This window comes from Mauremys reevesii, linkage group 2, assembly GCF_016161935.1.
Source record: "Mauremys reevesii isolate NIE-2019 linkage group 2, ASM1616193v1, whole genome shotgun sequence".
In the NCBI taxonomy this organism is placed as follows: Eukaryota; Metazoa; Chordata; order Testudines; family Geoemydidae; genus Mauremys; species Mauremys reevesii.
This window is the reverse complement of record NC_052624.1, coordinates 223003576-223023032: the sequence shown is the minus strand read 5'-3', so window position 1 is coordinate 223023032 and position 19457 is coordinate 223003576. Positions and strand designations below refer to the sequence as shown.

General features: G+C 42.5%; 1 protein-coding gene across 3 annotated transcripts in view; it reads right to left on the bottom strand.

Moving 5' to 3' along the window:
* The window catches only part of LOC120398706 (syndecan binding protein), a 33194-nt gene that overhangs the window by 10311 nt on the left and 3426 nt on the right, over positions 1-19457 (bottom strand). For all 3 annotated transcript variants that reach the window (XM_039526276.1, XM_039526275.1, XM_039526277.1), the window contains exons 2-3: positions 13695-13761; positions 11281-11359 (exon numbers count right to left, since the gene is read on the bottom strand). In XM_039526276.1, the coding sequence (XP_039382210.1) occupies positions 11281-11359; positions 13695-13745 (130 nt within the window). In that variant the 5' untranslated portion in view covers positions 13746-13761. The remainder of the gene's footprint in view (positions 1-11280; positions 11360-13694; positions 13762-19457) is intronic.

Sequence of the window (19457 nt, the reverse complement as noted above, 5' to 3'; positions counted from 1 at the left end):
TATGCTCCAATACTTCTGTTAGTCTAAGGTGCCACAGGACTCTGTCGCTTTTTGTAGCTAGTGTAGGCCATAGGTAGGCAACCTATGGCATGGGTGCCGAAGGCGGCACACGAGCTGATTTTCAGTGGCACTCATACTGCCCGGCTCCTGGCCACTGGTCTAGGGGGCTCTGCATTTTACATAAAGCACTCTCCATAGTTCAGGTAATTTTAAGCTTTTTTTTTTTTTTTAATCCCAGTAGAATCTATTTCATGCCATTTTTAGTTTCCAGTGATTCATGAAAACAAGGGTGAAGAGCTTTATCATCACAAATATGGGGTGAGAAACCACTTAAAAGCTCTGGAAATCTCTGAGCAGAAGGCATGCGCTTCCGTCTGCCCAGACCTGTGCGGAAGTGTTGGGGGGGACCATTTCCCTTTGACCCCATTCCCAAGACTGTATAAAGGACACTGCATTGGGAGGGACCCAATCTGGATGGACATGCACATGTTGCAAGGGAGCAAAGTATCAGATCAGTAGTTCTCTCAGGGTATGTCTACACTATGAAATTAGGTTGATTTTATAGACGTGGAGTTTTAGAAATCAATTTTATCCAGTCGATTGCATATGTCCTCACTAAGCGCATTAAGTCGGCAGAGTGTGTCTTCACTACTGTGGCTAGCCTCGACTTACGGAGCAGTGCACTGTGGGTAGCTATCCCACAGTCTCCACCGCCCATTGGAATTCTGGGTTAAGCTCCCAGTGCCTGGTGGGGCAAAAACATTGTCACAGGTGGTTGAGTACATGTCGTCAGTCGTCCCTCCATCTGTGAAAGCAATGGTAGACAATCAATTTGCGTCTTTTTCCTGGGTTACCCATGCAGATGCCATACCACGGCAAGCATGGAGCCTGCTCAGCTCACTGTCAGTGCTGCTGTTATGGGTAAGTCTACTGTGGGGGCTGCTGTAATCCAAGTAACCAATGCAACCATTCACTTTCTGTTATCAAGGGTAGTGACTCTGGGAAATGCACGGGCCTTTTTAGATTTTAGGTGCATCATATTCCTGTCCTTTGTTGCTGGTGAAGAAGTCTTGCAGCCGTACATTCCTGTCCAGTCGGTGCTGTAACACCCCATAGCACTTCTGTGGTTGACATATGTAACAGCTCCAGGGCTCTTACTCTTTTGCCTTGGCATCTTGCCCTACCTCCAAGCATTTGACACACAAGCACCTGCAGCAGCTAGCATTGCTACACAGCAGCAGCAGCTCCTTGCCTTTGCAGCAGACGGTGCAGTAGAACTGGTACCGGTCCTCAAACATGTAGCTTGGCCAGGGGTTCTGGGAACTTCTTCCCTGCCCGGCTCCTAGCAAGCCAACTCCAGGGCATGGCATACAGCTCCACCACTTCCCCTGCAACTCTGCTCGCCTGCTCCCCAGCAACGAGCTTGGGGGATACGTTCTGGTCCTCCTAGCAGACATGGTACTGCTACTCTGGGAGGACTCCTTGGAATCCTCCTCAGCAAGGTCGATCAGGGCGCCTGGACAGACACAGCCATCCTCCTCTTAGAGCACCGAATGGGAGCCAGAGACTCCAGGTCATTCTCTTCTTTAAGTTTAGTCTCATGGAGATTCAGTCCTGCCTGGAATATCATGCAAGCTGGAGGGTTCTGCCTCAGGCTGTTCTCCCAGCTGGCAGCACCGCGCGGTCGCACCTACCCCAGCCTGCCCCTTGCTCCCATGGCTCATGAAGCCTGGACAGTAATAAGGAGCAGTTCAGCTATAGGCTGAGCAAGTGCCGAATGTGTCTTTGGACATTTAAAAGCTCACTGGTGCTGTTGGTCAGACCTCAGTGCAACCAACATTCCCATTGTTATTGCTGCTTGCTGTGTGCTCCATAATATCTGAGAGAGTAAGGGAAAGATGTTTATGGTGGGGTGGGAGGTTAAGGCAAATTGCCTGGCGTCTGATTTTGAGCAGCCAGACACCACGGCAATTAGAAGAGCACAGCAAGGCGCGCTGCACATGAGACAGGCTTTGAAAACCAGTTTCATGACAGGCAAGGCTTCAGTGTGACAGTTGTGTGTGTTTCTCCTTGATGCAAACCCACCCCCTTTGTTGATTTTAATTCCCTGTAAGCCAACCACCCTCCCCCCTTTGAAATAAAGTAACTATTGTTTTGAAACCATGCATTCTTTCTTTATTAATTTTAAAAAAATGATATAACGGACAAGGTAGCCTGGGTGGGGTGGGGGAGAAGGGAAGGACAAGGCCACATTGCTTATTATAGCCATACTAAAAATCAAACTGTTTGAATGACAGCCTTCTGTTGCTTAGGCCATCCTCTGGAGTGGAGTGGCTGGGTGCCTGGAGCCTTCTCACCCGTGTTCTTGGGCATCTGGGTGGGGAGACTATGGAACATGGGGAGGAGGGTGGGCAGTTATGCAGTGGATGCAGCAGAGGTCTGTGCTCTTGTTGGCTTTCCTGCAGCTCCAACAGACGCTTCATCATGTCTGTTTGCTCCCCAATTAGCCTCAGCATCATCTCCTGTCTCCGCTCTTCACGCTCACTTAATTCTTTCCTGGCCTCCACCACTGAATGCCTCCATGCATTAAGCTGTGCCCTATCAGTGCGGGAGGACTGCATGAGCTCGGAAAACATGTCATCGTGAATGTTTTTTCACTTTCTAATCTGAGATAACCTCAGGGACGGAGATGATAGGGGGAGCATAAAAACATTCTATGGTCTACGATTCTGGGGGGACTGCATGGTCACCTCTGCTGCTAAGTTCGCCACTCTGACCAAACAGGAAATGAAATTAAAAAGTTTCCGGGGCTTTTCCTGTGTACCTGACTAGTACATTGGAGTTCAAAGTGCTGTCCAGAGTGGTCACTATGGAGCACTCTGGGATAGCTCCTGGAGGCCAATACCATCCATACTACCCCAAATTTGACCCAGCAAGGTTGATTTTAGGGCTACTCCCCTCGTCGGGGAGGAGTACAGAAGTCGATTTTAAGAGCCTTTTAGGTCAACGCAACAGGGTTGGTTGTATGGACGCAGTTATTTTTAAATTGACCTAACACGGCTAAATTCGACCCAACCCCATAGTGTAGACGAGACCTCAGACTCAGGGACGCCACATAGATTATCCTTGCTTTTTGACGATCCCCAGATACCTGTGGAGTTTTGGAAGGCAAGAGGCCATAGCCATATCTTGTCAACAGGGGAAAGAATAAGCCTAAAGGAATTCCCTCCCACTATACCTCTTTCTACAGGTTTTACCAGAAGCACACCCAGTGTGACCCTCTGTTATTTCAACTTTCTGTAGTGGTTGTACTGAATAGGAGTAAGCAAAGGTTAGAAAAGCATGAACTATTCATTCTCTTCAATACCTATTTGTTTTACCACTTAAATTAGTTAATGCATAAATTAAGACTGAAAAGGATGATCTGTCCTGAATAATAGTAATCACATTTTAATAACTGTGGTGTCAATTTCCCTAAGGCAACACAGTATTTTGATTACTTAAAATATTTTAAGTATAAATTCAGTATTTTAAATTACTGATGAGACTATTAAGTACCCCGATACAGTGTGTAGTACCAGCAAGTTAATGGCACTATGAAAACCTTCTGTATTTCCTATCTTGCAAGTTCAAAACCCTGAGTGTTACACAAAGGATTTTGCATTTAAAGCTACTGTGAATTTGCTTTTCATTGTACAGTGTTTTAAGTGTTTCACTGTACTTAGTGATTAATATATTTCTGCTTTCAATAGTACCAGCTGACAGTAAACACATCTTGATAGTTTGCTCTAACACAATTCACTTCTTATAGATATATGAAACTGAGGCACACAATCCACTTTATAAGACAGTGTTTGGCCAAATCATACTTTCATGGGGAAAAAAAGCCTTTAGAAGGGCCAGAAAGCTATTAGTTGAAAGTCAGTTTCTGTAGAATAGTAAGATAAAGGGAGCAGAATGTCCTTTCCCACAGAGCAAACAGGTTACACCATGGCAAAAATTGGAAGAAGTCATTGTTTTATTACAACAAGAAGAAAGTCAATTTTGTTGAAAGAAAAGTGGTATAAAAATATTTTATATTGAGTTGTTGGTCACTGGAAATTTCACAAAAGCCATGACGATTTAAAAAAAAAAAACTGTTCAAATACATTTAACGCTTAATAGTTAAAGCCATAAAACTGTCCTTAATATGTTGGAGAATTTTTTTTTAAAAGAATAGTTCTGCTCAACAGCAGTGCAGTTGGGTGACCAAAAACAACATAAACAAAAAAACCAACCCACTTTATTATAGTGGAGCAGCGGCACCTCTATCTAAGGTTGCTTCACAATTTCTGTTTAAAGGTTATCTTTCCTAAATCCTCTAAAATTGACATGCTTAGTCGTATTTCTTTGAAATTTGGTAGGGTGTAGACCAGGATTAGTGACCTAAATGGAGTAATTTGAGCCCATGGAGCAGAAATACAAGTCCCCCTGCAAAAAACAGCAATATTTTAAAAAGTTTCTAGGTGGGATTTTTTTGCCCAGAGCTAAAGAACAGAAGGTGGGTCAAAATAGTCTCAATCTGTCAAATTTTAGCCAAGATAGTGCATGGCACCCATGAAATCTCTGGGGGGCAGGGACCCAAACTGAGAAAAGTAATAAGAAAATGCACCAAAATAGAAAAAGTGCTAGGTTTCTATTACTGCCATTTTATAAGCATTGAAGCTGCACACTTGCAAGTGCTCTCAAATTGAAACGGTTAACTGGATTGCGCTGAAATTTGGTGTGCTTCATGGTGTCATGGGACAGCATTAGGGGATACAAATTTGGGATCACCTGACCAAGAGATTCCCGCATTACAGCCCCCCCAAAATGGTTTCCTTTTGTTGCACTATACTGTTAAACTGATAGATGCTATGGATGGGATGAATCAACAGAGCTCTGGATGGCTGTGAATTCACCCTTCAGTTAACAAAACTAAGGATAAATTAATCACAAACCCTCCACCTAAGACAAAAGAAATTTTGGACAAGTGGCTGGAGGTTGCTATAATCTGTGAGTCATGCATGGCAATTTTATTTTGGGGATAACGTAATCAGTCACTGAAGGAAAAAACTTAGACTTGTGAATACTTCCTGGGAGGGAGGGTTTATTAGGGAGGGGAGGAATAGAGAAAAAAGGGGTTGCGGCTGCAGCAAAGAGATGAGGGTTATGTGGATGGATGGCACCTTCAGCTCTGCCAGTACATCCCAAGCCCTGTGCACCACCAATACTACCAGTACATCCCAATCTGGATGGAATGCTATTGGTGACAGTGAACAGGCTGTAAAAGGAGACGAGGTACTTCTGCATTTCAGGAACAGTGGGGTGGGCAGAGAAAAGGTGTGTGTTAACAGGGAACACTGGGGCACAGCTGAAAGAGGAGAGTTAAGGTTGCATGGGCAACCTTAACTCTGCATTTCCTGGTTTTCAGAAGTTTGAGTTTTGCTCAACTCAACATTCTGCAAGGGAACAACATTCCACCAAGCAAACTTAATGCTGCATTAAAATATTTAAAGCCATTGAATCTTATAGTGACTAGTTCTTCGAGATGATGTTGTCCACATGGATCCCATGTTCATGAGGTTAATATCTTTGAATAGCAATTTCAGAGCCATCCTTGTACATCCCCATCAGAGGGCTCAAAGGCCAGAGTGGCTACAACCTACCCTTAGTTTTCTTTACCTGGGATTTTGAAATGGCAAGTGAATGCCAGGTAAGCGGGGATAGGGTTTGTGGGATCTATGTGGACAACAACCCATTCTCAAAGAATCATAGTTACTTTAAGGTAATTACCATATTTTCCGGCGTATAAGACTGGGCGTATAAGACGACCCCCTAATTTTCCACTTAAAACATAGGTTTTGGCCTATACTCGCCGTATAAGACTACCCCCCCTTCCGAGGCTGAAGGACCCACCACCGAAGACCCGGTAGGGAACTGTCTAGTGAGTACACCCCCCACCCACGTCCTACCCCCCCCTCAGAAAACACAACCCATAACCCCTCCTGCCCTGCTCCTTGTCCCCTGACCACTCCTTCCCAAGACCCCCAACCCTAACTCCCCCCCAGGACCCCACCCCCTGCCAAACTTGCCCCGCTCCCTGTCCCCTGACTGCCCCGACTCCATCCACCACCATCCCAACAGACCACAGGAATTCCCACGCGGCGCCTACCCAACCCCCCCTTCCCCATCCCGTCTGCCCCCCCAGAACCTCTGCCCGAGCCAACCCCTCCTCCCCCGCCCCAGTCCCGGCCCGGGCCTCTTACCCCTGCCGGGGCCGGGCCCGCGCTGGGCCCGCCTCGGCCCGCCGCACGGGGCCCGGCTCGCCGCCGGCCCGGGCCCGGCTCCAGGCCCGGCCGCGCCGGGCCGCCCCGGCGCCGGCGCCGGCCCGCTCCCGGCCCGGCCGTTGCCGCGCCACAGCCGCGGGGCCCAGCTCCCCGGGCCCGGCCGACACCAGGACCGGCGCCGCAGGTAAGCCGTCCTGCCCCCTCCCCCACACGCCCGGCTTACCTGCCCACTCCTTTTTTCAGGCTTCCCGTGAACATTTGATTCGCAGGAAGCCAGGGAAGGGGAGGAGAAGGAGGGCGGAGCGTTCAGGGGAGCAGTGTCATCTATTAAGCCTGCTCGGATTGGCTGAGTCAGAGAGGCAGGCTATTACAACCTTTGCCAATCCGAGCAGGCTTTGTATGCATTAATGGCATACACCAGAGAGACGGCTCCCAGGACTGGCTCAGCCGAAACCTGTTTATACCCGGCGTATAAGACGACCCCCGATTTTTGGGGGTTGTTTTTTAGTTTAAAAAGTCGTCTTATACGCCGGAAAATACGGTAACTGTTTTTCCATCGAGTGTGTGTGGACTGCACTCTAGTCTAGATGACTAATAAGCAGACATGCCAAACCGGGGGAGGGGAGAAACTGGCTTGTTTTTTTTACTTAATTGGTTTGTGAGTTACTTGTTAGCTTGTAGCTTGCTGCTTTTTTTTTTCTGATCAGCTCTTAGCAAGCAGGGCAAGGGGGGGCAAGAGAGTCAGGGGTGCACAGCGGGTCCGCCACAGTTCCAGACTGCACACCGAGGGGGGGGGGGGGAGAAAGAAGAGAGATCTACTCATATAGAGTGTTGGGGTTCTTAGGGATTGGTTTGTTTTGGCTTTGTTTTGAAATGGGATTAGCTTAATTTTGGGCTTGCTGTGAAAATTGGGGTGCTTATTTACCAAAACTGTGCTAATAAGCAGTATGGAAGATGGGACTGGGGAGTCTTAACTGCCACTAACAGTGCCCTACCAAATCTCACATTTGATCTCATAGCCAGGAGAAGGGCACAGATTTTAACCAAGTTAAGGGGACTACCACAATTAGCTGCCTTGCAAATTTCAGATATGGTGATGTGTCCAAAGCATGCACAAAATGCAGCTTGTGCTGTAGCAGAGTGAGCTTTAGCATTTGAAGGAAGAGGTATATCAGCCACATTACTGCAGACTGAAATACATGCATAATTCTTTTTTATATTCTCTGGGAGACAATGGGTTGCCCCATAGGAGTACCAGAGATGGCAAGAAAAAGATGGGAAGTTTGTGTAAAAGGCTTTGTCTTATCAAGATAATATAACAAGCTCTTTGAAACATCCAGGATGTAGAGTTTCTTCTCTCCTGAAGAACAATGAGGTTTTCGAAAGAAAACAGATAAATTAATTGTAGTTCAAATGAGAGTGACAAGTTTGGGAATAAACTTGTGATGAGGTCTTTACACCAATCTCTCTCTGTTGAGCACTGTGTGAGAAGGGTGAGCCATTAGAAACTGGAGTCTGGTCGTCCAGCTGATGTAATGCTGACTAAAAAGGCCATCTTGAAGGTAAGGTAGTGTAAAGTGCAATCGAGACTTAAAAGAGGGGGCTTGTAAGGACAATATGGAATCTTAATATTGGAGACAGTTCTCTAACTGCTGGATAAGTATGGAGTAACTACTTTAGAAATCTAGATACTGTGGGGTGAGCGAAAAAATGAACGTGATGGTGCTTTAAGTACCAAATATATTATAGGGTTGGTTTTTTTTGTTTTTTTTTCTGGGGTGGGGGGTTGCATTTTTCCCTTTTGTCTGGAGGTGGTATGGGTGAATATACAATGCATCTGTGATCAATGTCTTCATAGGAGGAGCAGAGAAGGGAAGCTGTCTGAGTATATTATTGGGGTCTAACCACCCATTCAGTGCCAACAAAATGTATCCTGACACTACAGTCACATGCTCATTTGATGTTGTGTAAGGTAATACACCAACTTTAATCAGGTGAAGTCTGGCTAATAAGTGTCACATAAAAGCAAGGTGATGTGGGCTAAAAGTTTGAGGCAGTTTTCTTACTATAGTTGACATTCAATTTGACACTGATCATCATATGAAGAGAAAAATCTGCCTTCAGTAATGTATGTTTTTGCTGATTTGGAGTCCACTACAGCTCTTATAAACTATAATTTATGATGGATCGAGACAATTTTTCATAAGTTACCACAAGGCCCAGCTATCTGATGTGATGTCTCCTCAGATCAACCCATCATCTAGTTATGGGTAGACGTGAATGCCCTGTCTTCTTGGATGTGCCACCACTACAGTGAGGCATTTTATAAGGCCTCCGTGCTAGAGAGACACTGAATAGCAGAACCTTGAATGGGCCCTACCGTGAACCTACTGTGCACCAGTGGGTGGCAATATAGAAGACTGTGTCTTTGAGGATAAACAGCCAACCAACCAGTTTTGAGCATGAAGGGACAGGATGATGGAGGCAAGACACCATTTCTTCCTTTAGGTGATTTTCATGAAAAGGTCCCTGAAGGACAAGAAAGGGGATGGGCAGGGGTTAAGGATTGAAACTGGATGGAACAACCATGGGAGATAACAGGGTATTAGAAGTTGTTATGCCCCAAGTCTGATGGAAGAACGAAAGCCAGCATCTAAAGACAGAGTTTGGAAATGGCTTTTGAGTGACTTTAGTGTGGTTCTCGACCCTCACATCAAACTTGCTATTCTGGAAGCAGCTGTAGACGGCTCAAACAAGGAAGATTGTTTTGTCCAAGGCAAGTTGTCTTCTGCCTTGACTGACATCCTAGTATCTGAAGGTCTTACAATTTGGGGTCAAGGTGTAGATTCTCCTCCCCCCCCCCCAAAACAAACTAATGAACAAACAAAAAAAAACAAACCACCCACTGTGTGTGGCCCTGGAATCCCTATAGGGAGTGTAGTGATTCATCTGTGTACAAGTTAAATAAATCTGTGCTTTCAAATGACGCATCCTCAATTACATTTTACTGAATGCCAGAGGCTTGCAGCAATGAAGCTATGGGCAGTTGCCACAGCAGCCACAGATCAAGCTGTGTCCTATTTATCTGTTGCTGACTGTAACAATGTTTTAGCCACTAGACCTCTTCAACTATGCCTTTCAATTCCCCACTCAAGTCTCAGAGGAGTTTAGCTAGATGGAGAATACCTAATCTCACATGAGATATTTTGCATTTAAGCCCTGATGATTAGCAACACATAGTTCCAGTGAGCCTGACAAATAGGCTTTTCTCCAAAATAAATCTAATTTCTTGTGTGTGTCTGTCTTTTGGAATGTTCTTAAATAGCTTGTTCTTTTCATGGACCACAATCAATCATCAACAAATCCGATGTTGGATAGATATAAAACTGTTCAAACCCCTTTTGGGGTAATCGATGCGTCTTTTCTGCTGTCTTAGCCAGAAGAGGCAGTGTGGCTGGTGCCTGTCAGAGTCTTTACTGGATCTAATATGCCCTCATTAATTGCTGTCCTAGCAAAAACAGAAGAATGTAGAAGACCAAGGAGCTTGTGAGCTTTTTCTTCTATCACAGATGTACTATCCTGAGAGTCTCAACAACGAGGGAGAGCAGCTCCAGACATGCTCTAAAGTCATCAAAGGCTGATACATGAGTTGAAAAAGTCATCCGTAGAAGATGAAGATGGGTCCCTGGGAAATGAGGTGTGTTGCTCAGGGGGCACTAAAGCCCATTCCTCCTCTGCCAGCTGCTGATGTTCTTCCCTGTCTGCAGATAAAGATCAAGACCCTCTATATTTCCTTCTCTATCATTCAAGAAGGATCAGCCCCTGGATGCAGGTCCCTGGTGTGCCTATATGTAAGGCTTGCTCAGATAAGAGTTGCCAGACAGGGAGACACTGGGGCTCTGAAATGGAGTCCCTGGTCTGTAGAGAGAGACCTTTGCCTGATCTGTTAGAAAAAGGTTCCCTGCTGGATAGTGGAGAGGTGGTGCTGGAGATGAAGAACGAACATCTTCTAGAGGGAGTGCCAAACTTCAAGACAACCTCAGTACTGGGAGGTCAGAAATATGCACCAGTATTGAATGTAAACATGGGTGCTAAGGGTAGTACTGGGGCATAATTATCTCCTTCAACATTGAATCGGGTGGTACATTTAAGGCCTTCATTGACAGGGCTGATGTTGGCATGGGTGCCAATGTTCATGCTGATGTTTACTAGTTACCAGTATTTTCAGGTATGGGTACCAAATGTGACTTCAATTCAATGGCCACTGCTATTCAAAGATTTTTGACCTGAGGAGCATGAGGTTCATGCAGAATTAGATGGGATCCACATGGTCACATACTCTAAGAAGAAATATGTTTTTATCATGAAAAGCGGCAAGTCAGTTTGTATCAGTCTTTAACACACTCTCCAAAACATGGATCTTAAAACATCAGCAGGAACTCCATGCAGAAACTACATACTGACACACTATTCCACTTTTCTGGCCTCTCTCCAGTACTAGAGATAGGATCCCTGACCGTCCCAAAATTCCCCCTCAGTTTATGACTGTGTGTGCAGGGACGAAAAATATGCAAAGAGAACGCTGACAGTCCTCCAACTTGCAAATCTCCCACGGATTTCAAGGGGGATAATGGCACAAAGAGCAGGCAACCCACTAACTCCCCAGCTTCAGAACTGTAATCACTTGAAAGAGGTATCCGCAGTGAGGGGAAGGGAAGAAAACATATATTAACCACACAACTCCCTCTAATTACTTCATTTTAAAAAAAAATTCTGTAGCCTACCACCCAAATATTTGCATTTCCAGAAGACACTGTTTGACCCTTAGTCAACAATGAAAGAATTTTGTTCTCACATACAGTACAGTTTGACTGTACTTCAAGCTCCCCTTCAAAAGAGTGTTTGTTTACAAAATTTCAAGATTTTACGCTTTTTTCAAAACATCAACTTTTTGTACAGTACATTAACTTACTTCCATCTTGAGGGATGGGAGCAGAGGCTTCAGACAAAATTGCTGGATTGGCAGGGTTTGAAGAAAAGGCAGTCTGGGCCTAACAGGAAAAAGGAATTCACATGCATTATTCTGTATGAGAGACTATTAGATAGTTACTATGCAGCTGCGAGGTCAAATATTCAGTTTTTTTAGAAAGTACAGTTCGTTATATTAAAGGACAAAATTTCAGAACCCATTCTTGGATTTGAACACCAATTAATATGGATCTGAACACTATTCATATAAATGGAGTCTTTTTCAATGGTGTTAAAATTGCTTAATTAAATATCACTTGTCAAAACAGCTTACAGCTGTGACTTTCTACAGGGAAAAAGAAAGGGTAACAGCATAAAGAGGTAGTACCTTATAAAGAAAGAGGGTTGGTAAGTTTATTAACTGTAAGTGTACTTACTAAAACAGACTCAGAATTTAAGACATTTACACTAAATAACTTTGCATCCAGAATACAAGAGACACTAAACAGTTTCAGATGTTCTGACATGGCACTGTTTAAATGTAATATGAAATTTATAAAACTTCAGCAATTGCAAATAGCCAAAATATTTTTTTAGTTCAGTAATTCATAAGCACCTTCAGAGTCTAGATGTGTCAAACTCATCCAATTACACCTACCTCTTCTTGTGTGACCCACAGGGATTAATTGTGAATCAAAGCTAAAATGTCAACAATCCTTTAACATTTAGAGCTCCTATTCAGAGCCGTGAACCTTCTAATTAGATTTGTATACAGAACTCAAAGAAGTGGGTTATTATAAGAGAGGACACAATGTTTACAGCTAATGCCCCCCAAAATACTCTCTATTTATAAATTAGTATTTGCTAGTCACTGGAAGAGAGTAAATAAGTTTATTTGTAATGCTAGGTATTTCCTTCTTTTCAGTCTCCCCCTCTTTTGGTAGTTTTAGAGAACATAGATATATGTTTTCTACACCTCTGAATGCAAGCCAGGTACTACTGACTATTTAAAAACTACCTTTAACCAAACTAGTTGCCATAGTTCATGGTTATCTGACATTTTACAATAGAATTAAAAAAAACACAGGCATCAAATACACTGTAATGCATTATGATTTAACCACCTAGTTCAACACATTGGTCAAATTAACCAACAATTTAAGAAAATAACATTAAAAAAATAAACATCACTAATAATACCTTCTCTAGAAAGCTGTGGATTAGAAGTCAAACACATTGAACTTGAAAATAAGTCTGACCAATAAATGAAAACAATTGTAATGGTTTAATATGACAAGCCATTTGGGGGTTAGTTTCCAGTTTAACTATTCCTGTTGTTCAAATTTGTCCATTTAATCTATACTCACTGGCTGAGACTAGAGAATTTGTGCTTTTTTCTTCAAATGAAGTTATTGAAGGGGAGGGAAGTTCTCAGATCTCAACTACTACAAAAAAGCTTTAATATGTATCCACACTTGAGTGATTGATGTTACAACCAAGTAAAAGAATCATCACTGGTAATATAAAAGAAAAAAACATGTCTGAACACAGATGCCTCTAAGTGTAAAAGACAACCAGGCTACTGCATATCTCAACTTCTAGCGTGGACAGGCCTTTATAAAGGCTGGTTAGCAGGATTCATTAAACTTTAAACTATTTGGTGCTCCAGCATGTGGTCTGACGTAAAGTTCTCAGTGATAAACATAAAACAGCAGTGAAACTGGAGTGGTACAAACCTAGAACATTAAGATCAATTAACTGTCCCAAAAAGAAAAGACATATGTTCAACACTGTATTCCAGGATGCAGACTGTGCTTTGAGATCAAAATTTCAAGTGGGGGTGGAAATAAACCCTTGACTGTCAAGTTATTTTCTTTATTACACACACTCTAAGTGAGACGTGAAAAGTAGGACTACTGACCTATCTAGCAGAGTTGAATAAAAGTTTTATTCAAGGAAGAGGCAGTTTTGAATCAGCATTTTGTTACTCAATGGTTTACTTTATGATCTAACTTATTTGCTGCAGCCTTTATCCTTAAAATAAAAATGTATATCTTATCTTTAACTTGTCATTTTGATATAAGCAGAGAAGTTGCTATCAACTTTTAGATATCAGCAAACAAACACCTATTTGGTTAAAAAAAGGATAAGTGTTCCATATGGATCACATAAGATTTACATTGAAATATTTGTAAAAGCAAGCTCGTCTAATTTAAGAAAGTATTAATATCCAATCCATTCAAATAGGTGGCAAAGTACCAAAAAAATAAAAATAAAGACTTTATAGTAATTTAGTCAAGTATTAAATGTAGTACCTACACATTTAACATGAGAAACTTGTTTAAAAATGAAATTAATTGAACTGTTCCTTTTTAACTAGAACTCATCTCAGAAAGAAGTCTATATATTTCAGCATACCTGAATTACCTTGTCCACTTTCAGATCTTCCAGAGAAGGATAGAGAGACATTTCTGTGCAATTCCCACTGAAGAAAAATAAGAACATTATTTTAATAATCAAGTTATTTTACTCTCAAAAAGTATAAAATGCCAAGTAAAGCTTGGAAGTTGGCTATGTTAAAAGCTACTGTCCAGAAAAGAGAATTTCTGTTAGCATCAAACAAGAGTAAATCATGTTATAGAAGAAAGATGAAACCCTCAGTTGATCTGTAGTCTAAAGTCTTGCTTAATGTTGAACAAAAAGCTTCAGGATAGATTGATGCACAGGAGCATTACTATCATCATCATCAGACTTCTATTCTACCAACCAAAGAACCTCCAAATGTTCAATTTTACTGAAAGATAGATCTGGAATGTAAACAGAACTTCTAATGGAGGTATTTCTTTTGGAACACAGTTATTTTATTCTCTAAAGATTGATTTCTAGGAAGCCAAGATTCACAGAACCACAGGTTTAGATGAGGCCAGAAGGGTCATCTAGTCTAACCCCCTGCTAAAATGCAGGATTTGATGTCACCTATTTGATGTCAAAACCGTCAAAGACGGATAGCTAATCCAGCCTCTTTCTAAAAACCTCCAGTGAAGGAGATTCAACAACTTCCCTAGGCAGTTTGTTCCATAGTGCTACTGTTCTTACAGTTAGGCAGTTTTTCCTGAGACTTCAATCTAAATCTGCTATGCTGTAGTTTGAACCCATTGCCTCTTGTCCTGCCCTCTGTTGCAAGAGAACACAATTATTCTCCATCTTTTTTATGGCAGCCTTTTCAGTATTTGAAAACTGCTATCATGTCCCCCCTTAATCTCCTCTTTTCCAAACTAAACGTACCCAGTTCCTTCAGCCTTTGCTCATATGGTTTGCATTCAATCCCTTTGATCATCTTTGTTGCTCATCTCTGGAATCTTTCCAGTTTCTCTATATCATGACCAAAATTGGACACCGTAGTCCAGCTGAGGCCTATCCAGCACCAAGTAAAGCAATACTATCACCTCTCGTGACTTGCATGCTATGCCTCTGGTAATGCAACCAAAAATTGCATTTGCTTTTATTTGCAACAGCACTACATTGTTTACTCATGCTGAGGTTTTGGTCCACCACAACTCCCAGATCATTCTCAGCAGCTCTGCTGCCGACAAGCCAGTTATTCCTCATTCTCTATTTGTGCATTTGGTTTTTCTTCTCTAAGTGTAGCACCTTAAATTTGTCTTTATTTAATTTCATTTTGTTGTCTATAGTCCAGTTGTCTAATTTAAGATCCCCTTGAATTTTAGTTCTACCCTCCAAAGTATTTGCAACCACCCCTCCTCCTCCCAGCTTTGTATTATCTGCAAATTATTCAATTTAAAAAATAATCTCTATTCCTACATCCAGGTCATTAATAAAGAAGTTAAACAACACCGAACTGAGAACAGATCCCTGTGAACCCCACTTGAGACCTCCTTCCAATCTGACTTTCTATTAGTCACTTTTTTGCAGTTGTTTAACCAATTATGTATTCACTTAATGGTAGTTCTACTGAGCCCACCTTTCTCCAGCTTACTTATGGGAATGTCACATGGGACTGTGTCAAAAGTCCAGGTGTTTTATGTCCACTGCATTCCCTCTATCTACCAAACCAATTACTTTGTCAAAGAAGGAAATCAAGCTGGTTTGGCATGACTTCCTTTTAGTAAATCCATGCTGGCTGCTAGTGATCACCCCTTCACCCTCCAAGTATTTGCAAATTTAATGTTTTATACCCTTGCATAGCTTCACAGGTATCAAAGTCAGGCTGACTGGTCTATAGATCCACGGCTCCTTCTTTTCCCCCTTTTTAAAGATGGATACTACATTGTTCTGGAGGACTGGAGAAGGGTTCTCTCCTGTCATCCATGAGTTTGCAGGGGCTCCAAGATTTCTTCAGCTAATTCCTTCAGCACCTCGGGGTGAATAGTATCAGGCCCTGCTGAACTGAATTCATTCAAATTAGTCAGAAGATCTGACGTGTTCTTTACTTATCCTGATCTGCATTCCTTCCCTTTTATTGTCTATGATAACTTTGTCAGTAATCCTGTCACGTTATTTTTTATGTGAAGACTGAAGCAAAGTAGGTATTCAGCAGCTCTATCTTCCATAGTCAGCTCACCTTCTCCACTGAGTAGTAAGCCCACATCATCCCTGATCTTTCTTTTTTTGCCTGACATAATTTGTCAAAACCCTTCTTAGTCTTGGCTTTCCTGATTTTATCCCTACACACTCATGCTATTTGCATGTATACTTCCATAGTTACATGCCCCTCTTTCCATTTCCTGTATGTATCCCTTTTGGTTTTTAGTTATCTTGTGCTGACACACTGGTGTCCTGTGGCTCTTATCTTTCCTCTGCATTGCAATAGCTTGATGTTGAGCCTCTAGTATTGCATCTTTTAGGAACTGCTGGCCCCCTTCGACACCTTTTCTTCTTGATTGGTCTCTCCCCAGGACCTTGCCTGCTATTTCTCCAAGTTGAAGTCTGCTTTTCGAAGTCCAGTGTCCTTGTTTTGCTGTTCTCATGTCCTTGTTTCTTTAGGACCTTGAATTCTATCAGAGCATGATAATTTCCTAACTACCTTCACATTCAAAATTAATTTATCCCTGTTGGTCAAAACCAGATCCAAAATGGATGAACCCTCGTTGTTTAGTCAAATTTTTGAATCAAAGTTGTTCCCTACATACAGTAAGAGCTTGCAGGACATATTATATTTTGCTGTATTAGTCTGCCAACAGCTACCAGGGAAGTTAAAATCCCCCTTTAATAGAAGCTCGTGTGTGTTAGCTAATCTTGTTACCTGCTTGAAGAATGTTGAATTAGAAGTTATGTCCTTCTAATTAAGTTGAAGTGTAAACATGAAATTCCAGAAGTGCCACCTTAAGTGCAGCTCTATGAAATCTGTGTTAACGAGAACACGGACAGAATTGCGGAATCAAAACAATAACACCGAATCCAGGCTCTCCCTGGCACTAGGACCACAGCACAGGCAGGCAGGGTGAGCTGCACAGCTGAAGTATGGGCACCCACTGGAGGTAACAGAGCATTGGGCACAGGGTGGGAGAGTGTAGGGGCCAGGGGAGAAGTGCCAGCATCTGGGATTTAAGGGCAGCTTCTGAGAACTCAGTTCTTTGCTGTGTCAGTATCATATCAGGAGTTGCAACTCCCAGGCAGACTCCAGCCAGGCAACAAAACATTGATCAGTACAACAAACTACCAACTCCCCACACAGTTCTGGTGAGGGGTGGAGAACAATGGTTGGTGTTTATGAATACCACTCAGAATGAGCCCACCTCAGATCCACGGGATCTTTGCGCTTACTGGAAGGTTATGAAGGGACGAGTGCCTAAAGTAGCAGAGGTTGCCCTACCTTACATCTTCCTTGTCAGTTCTGTAGATGCAGAGAGAAGCTTTAGTAAATATAAAAATCTACTTATAGACAAGAGGGAATCACTTTCTGAGGAAAAACACTAAAAGGCTAACCATAATGTATCACAATGGAAATGTCCATCAGAGACGGCAAAAACAACAACATTTAAGTTTATGAATTTGTAATGCTACTCAGCAATAAACTGTTGATTTGATAGTTTGAAATTTAATCAAATCTGAAATTAATTTGAGAAGGAAGGAACCTTATAAGTACTGAGTTTAATTTAAAATGGCAACAATGAATGCTGCAAGGATGGATTACTTTATGTTTGGTGCTTTTTAATTTTTTTTAATTATTCAAATATTAATTCAGTTAAATTGACAGTGTACAAGGCTCTTCTATGGACTTGTGTTACTGTTCACCAATGTCAGTTTGGTCATATTACCAAGTGCTACTTTAAAAAGTGATTTAAAGTGTGTTACTTTTACAATATACTGCATATCTGCAGGATTTGTTTAAATTGTATGCTTTTTTCCTAAAATTGTTTTTTCCCATTGCAATCTAATTCTGAACATTTTAATGTATTTATAGTAGGTCCACTTAACTGTTGTCAATGCAAACAATTTTGATTAAAAAAATCAAAATATTTTTTTAAATGGAAAAAACAAAATCAGAAAATAATAAAACTGAAAACCCACAATAATAAAATGGATTTCATAGTGCCCTACTTACATATTTGCATAGCTTCTGATTCCTATGGTGTTTATAAGGCCAACTCACTGAACAAACAACTGGATTCTACTGCCCATTAAAGCCACTTTGTGCCACATCAGTAATAGTGAGTGACCTTAAAACCACCAGAATTAGAGGAGAATTCCCCTTACGTGAGTGAACTTCGCCATGAGTGGAAAACTGGCAAAAGTGGCTAGATCAGGGGTTCTCAAACTTTTTCTTTCTGAGGCCCCCTCCAGCATGCTATAAAACCTTCACGACCCACCTATGTCACAACTGATTTTCTGCATATAAAAGCCAGGGTCAGCATCAGAGGGTAGCAAACAGGGCAACTGATTGAGGCCCCATGCCACAGGGAGCCCAATGAAGCTAAGCTGCTCAGGCTCCAGCTTCAGCCTCAGGTGAGGAGTATCAGGGCCTCAGGCTTCAGCCCCATGCAGTGGGTCTTCACCTTTCTGCCCTGGGCCTCAGTAAGTCTGATGCTTGCCCTGTTTGACAGACCCCTTGAAACCTGCTCATGACCCCTCAGAGAGGCCCGGACCCCTGGTTGAGAACCATTGGGCTGGACCTCCTCTTGCACAACACCCCCTTCGCCCACAGGCTAAGGATAGGAAGGGGGCAGGTCACTGACTTTCCAGAGCCTCATTTCACTACATGATCTTCCAATGGATCTTATGGAAGTTAGAGTAGGACACCCAGCTGCTCTAACTTCTGCCAGGACTAGGTGGCTGAGGATTAGAGAGCCACAATATTGCATATTTTCTGCACATGAACTCCCACTGAAGTAAAAAGGAATTCCATATAAAGTTTGGAAACACTGGACCCTAAAGTTTTTATTTGTGCTTTCCTTTCTTAATAAGTAGTATATGGACTGTCAAGAGAGAGAGGGTTTTGCCATGTAATCTGGCATGCATGGTTCAAAACTTTCTGTTCTCATTTATGCAAGTATCAAGTGCCAGTTTCAAACTTAAAATATTTAAATCCTATCAGGTCATTAGTCCATAACCTGCTGATTTACTTTGCTATTTACAGAAGTTAACTTCCTTGTCTGCTTTTAAACAGATTACTTATATACATCTTCTTAACACTATCCCAAGTACATAGCCTAATTTTACAGCACTACAATAGACATGCCTGTGCCAGTGTCATTCCAATCATTAGCAGATTTTTGTGATTCAGTTAGCTACCTGACAGACAGCTCCTACAATGTCAATTTGCACTACAATCAAGCTTGAGGAAAAAGCACTCAAAATTCAATATCTCTGTGCACTACACAGCACCATATGTACAGTAATATCTACCTATTTTCACGGTATCAGTAGTGTAGCTAAATGCTACATCTGTGTCTAACTGTTTATGGTTTAAATTAAACCAACAAGGAATTGGGATTGAGCCTATTTCCCAAATCTCTAGCTCAGAGGACCCCAAACTGTGGGGTAAGCCCCCATAGAGGGGCCCAGGCCAGTTGCCATGGGGGGCAGGGAGGGACCACCAACCAGCCCAGCTCTGGCCCTGCCCCCAGATGCTGCCCAGCTCCCAGCCCTGCCTCAGCCTTGGCCATCGAGCATGGCCCAGATGTACTCAGCCCTGTCCCCAGTTTCTGGCCATGGCTCTTC